The 13,860-nt window shown below is 62.2% G+C and overlaps 1 protein-coding gene across 1 annotated transcript in view; it reads left to right on the forward strand.

Annotated features, from left to right (window-relative positions):
* Adamtsl2 (ADAMTS like 2) overlaps window positions 1-13,499 on the forward strand; it is a 32,112-nt gene extending 18,613 nt beyond the window's left edge. The window contains exons 12-19 of the mRNA XM_027942134.2: window positions 3,764-3,861; window positions 6,376-6,502; window positions 7,504-7,717; window positions 7,797-7,952; window positions 8,619-8,789; window positions 9,446-9,622; window positions 12,036-12,180; window positions 12,744-13,499. Coding sequence (XP_027797935.1) covers window positions 3,764-3,861; window positions 6,376-6,502; window positions 7,504-7,717; window positions 7,797-7,952; window positions 8,619-8,789; window positions 9,446-9,622; window positions 12,036-12,180; window positions 12,744-12,883 — 1,228 coding nt within the window. The 3' untranslated portion in view covers window positions 12,884-13,499. The remainder of the gene's footprint in view (window positions 1-3,763; window positions 3,862-6,375; window positions 6,503-7,503; window positions 7,718-7,796; window positions 7,953-8,618; window positions 8,790-9,445; window positions 9,623-12,035; window positions 12,181-12,743) is intronic.
* The last annotated feature ends 361 nt before the right edge of the window (window positions 13,500-13,860 follow it).

Below are 13,860 nucleotides of genomic sequence, written 5' to 3' on the forward strand. Positions count from 1 at the left end.
TGAGCAGTCAGGGATGGGGACACCTGGACAGTCAGGGCTGGGGACTCCTGGACAGTCAGGGCTGGGGACTCCTGGGCATCAGGGCTGGGCCTGGAGGGCCTTGAGAACGGAGCCTCTCTGTGTCAGAGTTGACGGGAGCAGGTAGCCCAGCTCTGCAGTCAGTGCTAAGGACAGACCCTGGTGACAAGCCTCTGGACCGAAGCGGCCACCCTCCAGGTGCAGGGCTTCCCAGAACCCCCGGTGGGCAGTGGGGCTGGTGTCAGCCTCTGGAGCCAGGCACAGCAGCCCGGGGCAGCAGGGACGGGATGTCGGCTGAGCCGCTGGCTTCTTTTTGTCTTCTGGTGGCCCACCCAAACCCCAACTCCAGAGCCCCGCCCCCAGGTCCTGTGGTGCTGAGGTCAGGGTCCTTGAAACTGGGGAACTGGGTTTGTGGGAGATTTGGGGTCACTTTGGGTGATGGGGTTTGAGCTACTCCTCACCATCTGCAGGGTGGCAGAAGGAGCCTCCCAGGAGCCCTGGGCATGGCTGGTGGACTCTGGGGGGTTCCTTTTTTTTGGTGTGGGGCCTTCTCTTGCCCCTCCTCCCACCCGGCCACACAGGGCTGCCTGCTCACCCTGACCCTGCACCCTCACAGTTCCCGTGACCCTGCACCCTCACAGTTCCCGTGACCCGGGCCTCTGCCCACTCAGCAGGACCTGGTGATCGATAGGGAGGGATAGATTTTGCCTTGGGGGTGCAGGATCTGAGTCCAACCAGAGTCGGAAGGCACCTGCCTGTGTGACCCGGCCAGTCTGTCCGCACTGCCAGCCCTGTCCTGGGCCAGGGCCCCCTCCCCTCCCAGAGCACGCAGTGATTACGGCGCATCTGCGGTGAAGCACAGCAAGGGCTCGGTTCAGAGAGGTTACTGGGAATGAATGGAGCCTCCAAGGTGGAGGGACCTCCGAGATGTGTGGCTCAGGACTGTGAAGGTGGCCAGCTGTCTGGTGCCCAAGCCCTCTGTGCAGGTTTATCAGGATGGCACAGAGACCCTCTCTTTAATTCGGCTTATGCCTCAGGAAATCCCAGGAAATGCAGGCACCGTGTGGCACAGACAGAGGGGCAGAGCAGGCCGCGGGAGCTGGACGCGTCCCTGCCCTGCCCTGGACCGCAGTTTCCCACTGTCTCTGAGGGGCTGGTCAGGGGTCCCTGCTGAGGCAGGCAGTTCTCCCAGGCCGCTCCCAGCCCAGCTTCTGAAGCCTTAACATCTCAGAGATCCTCTGCTGCTGCCTGTGAGTCTCACCAACCCCTCAGCCGCTCGCTCGGGAGGAGTGGATTCCCGGCGCCTGTTGATAAAATAGGTTGTCAGCACTCAGAAGGCCCAGTCAGTGAGATGTGACCGCTCCCCCGACTGGGCTGCCATCAAAGGATGCTACCGGTGGGGACCAAAGATGGTCTGGGGAGATAAAGGGCCAGGGAGGCCACGGGGGAAACTACCAGGCCAAAATAGCCCGTCTAGGCGGGTTGTGCAAACACAGGAAGTGGTGTCTGCTCAGGAGATCAAAGGGCAGCCCAGAAAGGAAGGGCTATTTTCATCTTCTCAGAAATGCCTCAGACAATCAAGGGAGGGCCTGTCACCAGACTCGCCTGGGGAAGAAGCGTCTGTGCCACAGAGGCACACGCCTCCCTCTCTGAAGCCTTGGGGGAGAAAGGAAGAGAGAAACTTCTGGCTTATTTATAGACACACGCAGTCATTTCAGAGTTTCTGCCGCTGGGGTTGTAGGAGCCCGTGTCCTGCCAGGTGGGCTGGCAGGAGCCCCTCTCAGGAGAGGGGCAGCACCCCCTTCGGGACGGAGGGAGGGAGGTGGGCGGCTCAGTGACTTCCGGGGTGCTTGCTTCTTGGTGCTGCTTCCCATAAGGGAACCTGTTAGGTGTCGCCCTGTTGTGCCAACATATGCAGGGTTGGTTCCAGAGCAGCATATGCTCTGGCCCACGCCTGCACGTGCTGGCGAGAGTGGTGTGTGGGCAGCCCTCCACGAGTACCTTTGAGACTTCCAATCCAGAGGGTTATTTTGAACCTGTGGCTGTCTCTTGAGTCAGGTGTGAGTCACACTGTGCGCTGACTGCAGCTCGTGTGATTGGACAGAGATGGCAGGCTCCCCCAGGAGGGGCTGGGGCAGGGACTGCATCTTCTCATCTCCTTTTGTTCTTGGGCAGAGCTGAAAACTGTTGAAAGCAGGGTAGGGGACCCACCAGCGCAGCTCCAAGTGTCCTGAACCCAGCATCAGGGACCGGTTTACCCGGGTTCCCCTCTCCTGGGAGGATCGCCCTGTGCGAGCAGCTCTAAGCAGATCCCGCTGGTCCCTTGTTCTGAGGTTTTGGGGTCTTAGACACCCCCTCCCCTTTTAAAGTTTCCTCTACTTTGTAAGAAGAGGGAGGGGAGAGGCTCCCTTCTTCCTGGAACCTGGGCAAAGCTGAACAGACCGGAGGCTGGAGCCCAGGGAGGCCCTGGCCTCACTGCCTGGCCTGCTCCTCCTGGGGCCCTCTTGGAGCCACGTCATCTGGCTCGCCAGGGAGCTCACCCTGGTAGACCGTTTCCTGGGTTCTCAGTGCCATGCCTGTCCAGGCGATGTTCACCCCACAGCTCCGCTGGAGCCGGGGTCCTCCTGGGGAGCATGAACCAGCCCAAGCAAAGCAGAAGAGCTCCTCACAGCCTCGGCTAGCAGGCTCCGTGCAGCCAAGCCTGTCTCGTCCCAGAATCAACCAGCAAGCCCTCAGAACGCGATGCCCATAACACTCGGCCTGACCACCAAGGTGACCATGGACCCGGAAAGAAGTGGCCCCAGTTTAAGCCTCGTGTAGGGTGTTAGCCAGATCCTCTTTAGCCAGCCCAGCTGGGCCTGAGGGAAGTGGATTGGGCCTGCAGCCATGTGCACGAGGGGAGGTGGGGCCTGGGTGAGCTGCTGTCGGCTGGGCCCACCCTACCTCCCCTGGCCCTGGGGCTGCAGGACTCCTTGGGCTGCCCTCCAGCTTGGGTGGCATGTCTTCCAGCAGACGTCCCGGGCTGAGGGAGCCGCCTCGACCCCCCTCCCCTGCCGAGCCTGCAGAGTGGGGGCCGAGGCCGACGCCAGGCGCACCGACGCTTGGGGAAGCCAACTCCTAACAATAGTTGGCTTCGGCCCCTGAGTTCCGGCCAAGAACTGTAGCTGGTGGCTGGCGGGGACCCAGCGTGCCTCTTCCCGTTAGCAGGTCTGTGCCGCCGTCCCAGACACCCCACCCCCAACACGGGATGCGCCACTCCCCCGGCGCAGCGGACTTCGAATTTTAATAATTGGAGTATTTGATAATTGGAGGCTGAATGGCTGGTGCTCCCCTACACTCAGAATCCCAGCTGAGGGAGCAGTAAGGAGAGAATTCTGGAACGTTCTCAGGACCTAAGGCCCCCCTGGGGTGGGAAGAGGGAATCCGCTGGCTGTCGTGAGCAAGTACAGTGAGGTGCTTGCGCCAGGCGCTGTTTCCGTCCCTCCAGCACTGCTGGAGGACTTCGGGGGTCCTTCAGCCTGCTCAGAAGAGGTACTCAGATGGACAGAGGCCAGCAATGTCCACTCCTGAAGTATCCCCCCCCAGGGGCTTCACCCATTCTGTTCTAGGAAGTGGGGGCCTGGCCCTCACTGGTGGGGATCTCTCCTGGGCCCAGAGCAGGGACGTTGTGAGGGACAATGCACCTCCCAGGAAAAGAGGTGCAGGGCGTCCAGCGTCCTCACGTCCCTGCCTGCCCTCATTTCAGGACCAGGCCCAAGGCGCGCAAGCAAGGCGTGAGTCCGGCTGACATGTACCGCTGGAAGCTCTCCTCCCACGAGCCCTGCAGCGCCACCTGCACCACAGGTACTGGGAGCTATCGGGCCTCGGGAGCTGGGTCCTGGGGTGTCCAGTAGAGCATCCTAGTTCCCATGGGCTGCTGGCCCTGGGCCCCCTCCCCACGGCTGCCAGTACTGTGTCCCTTCTCAGACAATCAGAGGCGGCCTCCGGGCCCAGGGTTTTGCTTTTGCTTATGGCAGATGGGGAAGGGCAAGACAGACCCTGCGGTCTACTACTGAGGGGCGGGTCAGAGTCCAGGACCTCTCAGCGGGGAGGGGCCAGGGCAGAGAGACCCTCCCCCTGGGGTCACCTGGTCTGACACTCCAATTAGAAAGTGTTGAGGGGGATCTGAAGCCACGCCTGTCAGGAGGTGTGGCAGCCACCTCCACACTGAGACGCTGGCCAGAGCTGCCCCTGTGGCCTGCTCCTTCCCTACCCGGGGGGATGCTACGGGTTACAGTGGGACACAGGGCACTGGAGGGAGGGGGAATGTGGTAGAGAGCAAGGGCCATCTGGGGACGACTGTATCTAGGCTTGTGATGTCAAGTCTTGATTTAGAGAACACTCTGTGGCCCCACAGGTGCGTGATGCTCCTGGTTTACCCAGCACCCCCAGCTGGCCAAGGCGTTGGGTGCCCACACTCCCTGGCCAGAGAGGACACCAGGCAGTCTGAGTCTGGCTGTGTCCCTGCTGCCCTGGTAGCATTTCAGGAGACAGCCCTCGAGTAGGAAGTTGTAGTGGACCACACCCTCGGTTCTGCCCACGCTGACCCTGCCTCTCTTGTGCCCCTCCCGCACGCGGGGGCCCCCTGCACCTGGCATTCTGGTGGAGCGTGGCACAGCATTTGAACCCGTTGTTGGCTGACCACATTGCTTCCTCTTCTGTGGCTGGAAATGAGATGTGTGCTTTATTTCACAAGTGGCTGTGGGGACCACTGGGAAATACGGAGCAACCCATCGTGGGCACAGCCAATCCACAGGAGCCCTTGCTGATTGTGGCCATCACTGCCATCTGTCTGACCTGAGGCTGTGGCATCGAGTGAGCCCCACAGCAGTGGGTCCCTTGGTCTCAGCAGTGAGTCACAGGACTGCCCTCCTCAGGGTGACCTGAGGGAGCTGGGCCAGAGGGGGTGTTGCCGCAGCACCCAGAAGCTGGGTGTTCTAGGCTCCTCCTCCTGGCCCCCTGCCTCAGGACTCCAGGGGTGCTGGGGCTGGGGAGATGGTTGGGAAGCATCTGGACACATCACTGTCTGGAGATGTGACATTGTGACATGTCATTAGGACAAGATGGTCTATGTAGCAAGAGTCCTGCTGGACAGTCCTGGATGGACAATGTCCCCAGGGAGAACATGACACCACCATCCCTCAACACCCAAAGAGTGACCAGGGAGGGGGATTGGGCCTGTTCCGGGTAGCTCAAGACGCAAAGCAGGACCCAGGAGACTGTCAGGGCAGGTCTGGCTCTGGGGGAAGGATGAGCTCTGTGTATACCTGTGCATCTGAGGCTATCCAGCAGTGGACAGAGACAGCCAGTTCCCTGTCACTGCGGGAGGCTCCTAACTGGGCCAATGGCACTGGGCAGACTCGACAGAGCTGGGGTGCCCTCTGTGAGTGGCTCCCTGCCTGGGTCTCCCACCCCCTGCGTGCTGCAGGCCCTCCACCCTCCTGTGCTTGCCTCTGATGCTCACAGCTGAGTGTGCTGGAAACCCAGGCCGGGGTGTCAAGGGGTGGGTCAGCCACGCATGGCATAGAGGTCGGCAAGTGTCCCGTGACAGGTCATCGTGCAGAGCAGGCTCCCACCCCAGGCCAAGGTGTGCTGGGGATGGTGGCCCATCCTGTCTGCTCCTGCGCTGGGCTGCTGGCCCACGTTGAGTCTAAGGGCCAGCCTGTGGCAGAGCCTGGAGGAACTTTGCTCCTGGGACTGGTGTCACGAAGAGGTGTCCAGAAAATTCCCCAGGGATGAAGGGGAGGAAGTGGAAGGGGCGCGGGGGCTGGGCTCCTCTGCCTGGGGACTGGCTTCCAGGAGGGCTGCCTCTCTCACCCAGCAGACTCCGCCCCACTCCAGCGTCTCCCTGACTCTCCCTGGCTCCTTGGCAGGGGCTACCCCGTTGAGGGAGCTTGGGCCTTGTGCCACTGTGGGCAGGAAGACGAGAAGGCAGTGGAGGGGGTCTGGGACACCATTAGGTGAAGGTGGCCCTTTCCCTACGTCCCCATGGTGGGACCCAGAGAGATCTACATGAAGAGTGATGATTAAAGACAGCTCGAGAGCACCTTTGCTAAGGACTGGGCGTCTGCTCTCGCCCCGAGGCGCTGGAGAGGACCTGAAGGTCAGGTTCCACGCTGTGGTCTGCCCGCGGGGTTAAAGCAGGAAGGCCAGCTGTGAGGCCAGCTGTGTGGCTGTAAGGGTGATCTGAGTTTGCTCAGAGGCAGGGTTCTCCACAGGTGAGCCGGCACCTGGCTAGAACTCTCCTGGTCCCCAACCCAGGGGGCTCCCAGGCCCTCTGCCCACCACCTGCGCTCAGGCCCTTTCCCTGCCCGACAGGGGTCATGTCGACTTACGCCATGTGTGTCCGCTACGACGGGGTGGAGGTAGATGACAGCTACTGTGACGCCCTGACCCGACCCGAGCCTGTCCACGAGTTCTGCGCGGGGAGGGAGTGCCAGCCCAGGTGCCTGCGCGGGGCCCAGCGCACGTGTGTGCCACGCACTGCAGCCCTACCTGCCTCTGCCCGGAGCAGCAGCGGGACCCTGTGGGGTGGAGGGCAGTGGGCTGGGGCCCCAGGGCCCTGCAGGAGGGGCAGAGCGAGGGCTGCTCTCTGCCAAAGGCTGAGGATGCTCCTCTGTGCTGCTGTTGCCGGGTGTCTTTGCCCCCAGGCCTACTGGGAAGAGCTAGGAGTCTATAAGCCAAAAAGATTATTCCCAAAATAACAACTGGCTGTCTCCGAGATGCGGGCAGAGGCTGTCTTTCCAGCCCCAGGCCTCCTGTCCTGCCTTGTCGATACAGAGACGGAGCCCTAAGCACACCCTCCCCTGGTGACAACCAGTGTGAGAGCCAAGGTGCCGAGCGGTCACCCCTGGGAGGCCACACTCTTCTGGCCTGCTCTGTCCTGGGCATTTGCTCCTTCCTGGGAAGGGTGAAGACCCCGACTGTCCCAGAGTGGGCCTGTCCCCTCAGCCCCACAGGCTTTGAACCTCTTATTCTAATCTTCCCGAGGACCCCAGCTCAGGTGGGAGGAGAGGAGGGGTCTGCTCCGCACACTGGCTGGGCCTCCTTCTGCTCATTTCCACCTTTGCTTGTGGAGAACCAGAGTACCCAGAGGCCACCTATGCCACCCACCTGTGCCACCCAGCAGCGTGGGGTCTTAGGGCTCCAGGTCCCAAGAGGGGTACAGCAGGCGGGGAGGGCGTTGGGAGCAGAGTGGGCAAGGGAACCAGGCTGCAGGCCTGCAGGTGAGGGCAGAGGAGGTGGCTGGGCTCTGCAGGTGGATCCTGCAGCACCCCACAGGCCTCCTGAGGACCCCTTTGCCATGGCCACAGCCACCACTGCCTCACCCCTTCCTGTCTGGCTGGGCTGTGACTGGCCTCAGCCTCCCCGGGGTGGAGCGGGAGGGGAGGGTGGGGCTGCAGGGCAGGGCTGAGGCTGGCCCCTGCCGCTCTCCCTCCGAGCCAGGTGGGAGACCAGCAGCTGGAGCGAGTGCTCGCGCACCTGTGGTGAGGGCTACCAGTTCCGCATCGTGCGCTGCTGGAAGATGCTGTCCCCTGGCTTCGACAGCTCCGTGTACAGCGACCTGTGTGAGGCCGCAGAGGCCGTGCGGCCTGAGGAGCGCAAGACGTGCCGCAACCCGGCCTGCGGGCCGCAGTGGGAGATGTCCGAGTGGTCCGAGGTGAGCGAGAGCCGAGGAACCGCGTGGCAGGGCGAGGCGGCCCGTGTCCCCACCACCCCTCACCCTGGCTTCCCCGCAGTGCACGGCCAAGTGTGGGGAGCGCAGTGTGGTGACCAGGGACATCCGCTGCTCCGAGGACGAGAAGCTGTGTGACCCCAGCACTCGGCCTGTGGGGGAGAAGAACTGCACGGGGCCCCCCTGCGACCGCCAGTGGACTGTCTCGGACTGGGGACCGGTGAGGGAAGGGCCGGGGCAGAGAGGAGTCGGAGGGCACTACCCTGCCACGCCCGAGTTTCCCATTTTCCTGGAGTGAAGATGTCCGTCACAAGGGACCAAAACGCGTGCCATGAGCATGCTCCCTGCTCCCTGTGCCCGTGTCCACCTCCGTCCCTCTCCCTGTCTCCGCCTCCTTCTCCCTTTTCTCTGTTTCTGCCTCCCTCTGCCTCTCCCCGTCTGTGTGTTTCTCTCTGTCTCTGTCTCTCAGCCTGTCTCTGCTTCTCTGCCTGTCTGTGTTCACATGTCCGTTTTCTCTCCCTCAGTCTCTGTGCCCATTTCTCTCCCTCTCTCTGTGTCTCCTCTCTCTCTCTCTCTCTCTCTCTCTCTCTCTCTCCCTCCCTCTCCATCTGTCTTCTCTCTGTCTGGAACAGAGCTGCTCACATGATGGCCAGGGTCACTTCTGGTGGGAGGGGCACACGTGACCTTTTGAGCTGTGCTTTTCTCTGTGTGTTTTGCATTGAACATGTTATTTCTGTAATTAGAACAGAAAATGTTATTTAAAAACTGGTTACCAGGGCAACTGCTTCCCCATGCTGCCCTGGGAGCTGTTCTTCTCCCTTGGACGTGTGGGTGGGGGGCTTGTGGAATACCCCTCTAACTCTGTCCCTGCTGTCCCCTCCCGCAGTGTAGTGGAAGCTGTGGGCAGGGCCGCACAATCAGGCACGTGTACTGTAAGACCAGTGACGGACGGGTGGTCCCCGAATCTCAGTGCCAGATGGAGACCAAGCCCCTGGCCATCCACCCCTGTGGGGACAAGAACTGCCCGGCACACTGGCTGGCCCAGGACTGGGAGCGGGTGAGTGCCCCGGAGCCTGGGAGGCTCCTCGGGAGAGTGTGGGGCCAGAGAGAATTTGCCCAACGGTGGGAAGGATAGATTGGTCCAAATGAGGAATTAATTGCAAATTGTGAAGGTGTGATTCACTAAAGTTAATTATAAACACAATAAGCCAAACAGGCAGGAAAACCCTTAGTGTTCTCCTGAATGCAGTGGGCACATGCTTGGTGGTGTCTGCTCGGGCCCACGTTCCTGGTGGGCAGGGGCGCGTGCTGCGGGCCCTCTGGTTTGACGTCCATCCTCACTGGCAGCCGTCACCCTCACCCTCTCAGACCAGTCACCCTGCATTGCTCTCAACCACTTGCTTCGGCTGCTTACGATTAACCAGATAATCTTGGGCCAAGTTGTTTTCTGCTAAATTGATTTTGGCCACATCCTCCTTGGTCAAATTGCCATTAGCCAATTTGTTTCAAAACAGATGGTTTTGGGCGAAATTGCTTTTGATCAAATCTGTTTGGGGCCAAATGGTTATTGAGCAGCGTTCTGGCCAATTTGCCTATTGATTCAGATATTCTCAGCCAAAGGCTCTTGACCAGACTTCTATCCCCGGAAGTTGCTGGGTGGATTGTCCTGGTGCTACCGGCCCCTGGCCGCTGACCTGTCCCTCTGGCCCTCAGTGCAACACCACCTGTGGGCGTGGTGTGAAGAGGCGGCTGGTCCTCTGCATGGAGCTGGCCAATGGGAAGCCGCAGACGCGTAGCGGCCCCGAGTGCGGGCTGGCCAGGAAGCCCCCCGAGGAGAGCACCTGCTTTGAGAGGCCTTGCTTCAAGTGGTACACCAGCCCCTGGTCAGAGGTGAGCGCCTACGGTCCCCTCCTGCCGCAGAGGTCCCTAAGGGTTCTGTCCTTGGTTAGCCTCTCAGTGTACTAGATCAATGGGTGGAGGGCTGCCCCCTCCAGGAAGCCTGCCCTGATCTTGCCCCTGCTGGCCCTGCAGCGCTTGTCCAGGGCCTCAGGGGCCTGGTTGTTTTCCAGACTCACACTGTGGCCTTTAAGTGGTGACTGCGTCAGCATGTGGGCCTGACTCCCTCGTGAGGCAGACAGACCCCAGGGTGAGACGCAGCGAGGCAGGTTTGTGGGACTTGGGGGTACAGCTAGATGGCAGACACTATGCCCACAGGGCAGGGCAGTGTCTCTCCTGGCCCCAGTGTCAGGCCTGGCCCTTGCATGATTCTGTGGACTCCTTGGTCCCCAGAACTCCCAGCCAGAGGGTGCTGGGCTGGCAGTGCCCTCACCGCGGGGTCCCCAGGGCAGCCTGAGGTCTCCTCCCTCCCAGATCCCCCTGAGGAGGGCTCTTTTCCATTTCTCAGAGGAAGAATTAGGAGTTCGGCGAGCTGTCCAGCTTCCTGAGGGTCCCACAGTTATTGGGGGGCCCTATGGAACATGGGAGCCCTGGGCCCAACCCAGGGGGTGTGGAGAATTTGCAAAGGGAAGGAGTCCCCAAGCCAGCCCATCCCGTCTCCCAGAAGAGGAACCCCCTCGGGTCAAGCACCCTGGTTTAGCTGGGGCAGCAGCTGTCCCTGGTGGGTGAGGCAGGGCAAGTGCACCTCCGCTGTCCCGCATCCTCCTGGGAGGCTGCTGGCAGTGTCCAGAGCCCAGGCCTTGCCAGCGCTCCGAGTCTTTCTTACACCACAGCCAGCCTTGTCCCGACGTCCGCTCTCATTAGCTCACACAGAAGTCTGCGGGCGCTGTGTCCCTAGCGCCTGCAGTGAGGCCACAGGCTCCCAGAGGGGCACACAGGGAGGCCCAGAGCCAGCTTTGAGAATCACTGGGCGGGGTTAGTTTCCACTCGGGCCAACTCTGAGAGCTCAGGGACAGTCAAGAGGTATCTGAGGGGACTTGGAGCTCAGGACCTTTCCTGAGAGTCTCATAGTATGTCCCAGACACCAACACGGAGGCCGCCCTGGCCTGGGCCCCTGGGACCAGTGGGTGGCAGGGGTCTGGAGGTGGGTTCCCATGAGTGCAGCCACTCTTCGGAGGACAGGGCTGGGACCCCCAACTCCACGCAGGCAGGAGGACCTCACACAGACCCTGCCTTGCACGAGTCCTCTGCTTCCCGCACCACATGCCCCTATTGCCCATGAAAGACCCCCAGCAAGAGGGGAGAGACTGAGGCAGGGCTGGGGCTTCCGGGAGGAGGCAGAGGGCTGAGGAGATGTAGGGTCCCAGCCAGGCCCGGGGGGAGGAGGAGGGGAGGGGCAGGGGAGGCCTTTTGGGGCTGGGGTCCCAGGGAGCCATGCAGACAGATGAATTCTGGGAGGACCGTGGGCCTCTAGGGACAGGTGCCTAGCAGGCGTTGCTGGCAGGTGGGCTAGGAGGGAGCAGGGCCCCGGGAGCAGTGTGGAGGAGGAGGGCCTCCCTGTTCCCAAGGCTGGGGCGGGGCGAGGGGGCTGGTGCAGATGGCCGTGGGCGTGTGGCCTGTCGTGTCCCGGCGGCTGCCTGCCCACCATGCCAGGCACCGCTTTAGGGTTTGTTCCTCAGCTGCCCCATCCCACCCTCTCCCCAGGGACAGGGGGCCGGCGCCGGCAGCCCGCCCGTCTCCCGGGGCACGTCCACAGGCTTCCCTGGGTGGCCGCCAAAGCCAGATTGTCCTCTGGCCGTGATGCCAAGCCAGCCGTCTCTCACCTCCAGCTGAGCCACTCCCCAGGCCGGGTGGGCAGCCGGCGGGCAGCCTCCTGCCAAGTCCTCCCTGTCCTCTCTGTGCCTTTGGAAAGAAAATTGGAGGGAGGGCAGGGCAGAGGCGCCCACCCACTGCAGGGAGCCCAGGCCCAGGTCCCAGGCTTGCCTGGGTGGTGTAGGGTCACCCACATCAGGAAGCCTCCGCCTGTAGGAGCATGGCAGGAGGATGGCAGGGTCATCGGGGTCAGCAGATGACCCTGGTGTTCTGGGTAGCTTAGCGTACCCAGGGGACATCTGGACAGGGATCCAGCGTGGGGGCAGTGGCTTCAAGATGCGTTGGATTGGCCATAGTAAGTTGTCTGTGTTAGAGGCCCAGGACAGCAGTCGTCCGCCGAAGGGGGAAGGGCCGACTCAGGGCTACCCACACGGTGCCTGGGGAAATGGCGGAGCTGGGGTGAGAATCAGGGTCTCCTCACCTCCCACTCAGCCCGGCCACAGGGTCTAGGCTCCGGGGAGCTCCCTGTGCCCCGTGTGGGGCAGCAGGTGGGGTCGGAGAGGCTCTGCCACGCCATTGGTCTCTCCCATGTCAGTGCACCAAGACCTGCGGGGTGGGCGTGAGGATGCGGGACGTGAAGTGCTACCAGGGGACCGACATCGTCCGCGGATGTGACCCGCTGGTGAAGCCCGTGGGCAGGCAAGCCTGTGACCTTCAGCCCTGCCCCACAGAGCCCCCAGGTGAGAGGGGCACCCGAGGGCAGGGCTTCCCAGGGGGCTGTGGCCAGAGCCAGGGCCTGTGGGACAAGCAGGTGGGAGGGCACCCGGAGCCCCTGGACCAGGATTTTCCGGTGCTGCCCTGGCTGCAGTGAGGAGGGGCCAGGCAGGACCTCTGGTTGGGTCCTGGCAGGTGGACAAGGGCTCTGGGATGGCAGCGAGCGGCAGAGGCAGGTGGCGATTCTGCTTGAGCATCTCAAGTGGGGAGGGGGCAACTGTGGGCTCCAGGGGATGTTCAGGATGTCCAGGGGACAGTGTCTTCCTCAAATCCTGGCCCTGGAGGTGTCACCTCTCCCAGTGACAGATCAAGCCCCTCGGGGCTCCAGGACTGGCTGGGAGGGTGTGGGGTGGGAAAGAGGTGGCAGAGACCTGCAGGGGACATCCACCATGGCTGAGACCACAGGTTCCTATTGCCCAGAGAGCAAAGCCCTGGCCCTTGAGAAAAGACTGTGGGGGGGCCCTGCATTTTTGCCTCTTGGCCTCCTCCCAACACCCTACACCATCACCCTGCCCCATCACCTCCCCAGATGACAGCTGCCAGGACCAGCCGGGCACCAACTGCGCTCTGGCCATCAGGGTGAACCTCTGCGGCCACTGGTACTACAGCAAGGCCTGCTGCCGCTCCTGCCGGACTCCCACTCCCAGGCCTGGCCCTGCAGCCCCTTGAGACTCGGGTGCCCGCCCTGAGCTTATTTGGCTCTGGGGCCCCTCCCTGGACACTCGTCCTGTAGGCCCCCGGGTGTGAAGGCCTGAGGCAGAGCCTCGGCTGATCCTCAGCAGATTTCCATGGCCTGTGGATCGATGCTCTGCCCAGCCCTGGGACAGCCTCCAGCACCCAGCAACCCCTCCCCAGAGTTGCCCCAGCTGTGGGGGCTGTACCTGGAGCCAGAGGGTCCTGTGTTGGTGGCTGCCACCTCCACCCCCAGCAGCCCCAGAAACATGGGGCCCAGAGTCCAAAGCCCAGCATGGAGGTGAGACCTGCCCTTGGCCCAGGTTCTGCTCTGTAGAGGTGCAGCCATTCCAAGGTGACTTGCCAGGGCAGCCAGGGGACACAGACCATCAGTCCCTGGAGGTACTGAGGCATGCTCCTTCCAGGGGACCCCATCCCACGACCTAGTGTCAGCTCCACCTGCCCTGCAGGAGCTGTGCTCAGAGGGGCATGCACTTTATGCCCCTGAAGAGGCCCTTTCTCATGGTGCACTGGGCATGGACAGCCGGGTGTCCTGTATCCTTGTCAGTACTCATCGGCGTATGTTAATAAAGTGACCGTATTTATGGTGGCATTTCGCGATCTCAGTTGCTTCTGGCAGGAAGGCTGGCGGGCACAGGGGCTGAGAGCCAGGGTGAGCCATGCGGGGATTCTGGCTCAGCAGAGGGTGTGCGGTCAGGCGGCTGCAGTAGTCAGGTGCAGCAAGCAGTCAGGAAGCACAAAGGGAACAGGGGGCCCAGGGAGGGACGTCGGGGCTCAGTGCTGGCTTCAGAACTGGCCAGAACTTCAAGCCTGCTGTCAACTGGCGTGTGTCCCCTCATGGAGCCTGAGCCCCAGCTCAGGATCAGGGCACCACATGCAGGTGTGTTTGGCACCATGTTCTCAGTGCCCAGGTGGCCACGGGCAGTGTCTCCTGGGAGCCCAGGTAGCAGGGA

Source organism: Marmota flaviventris, chromosome 13, assembly GCF_047511675.1.
Source record: "Marmota flaviventris isolate mMarFla1 chromosome 13, mMarFla1.hap1, whole genome shotgun sequence".
Taxonomy (NCBI): domain Eukaryota; kingdom Metazoa; phylum Chordata; class Mammalia; order Rodentia; family Sciuridae; genus Marmota; species Marmota flaviventris.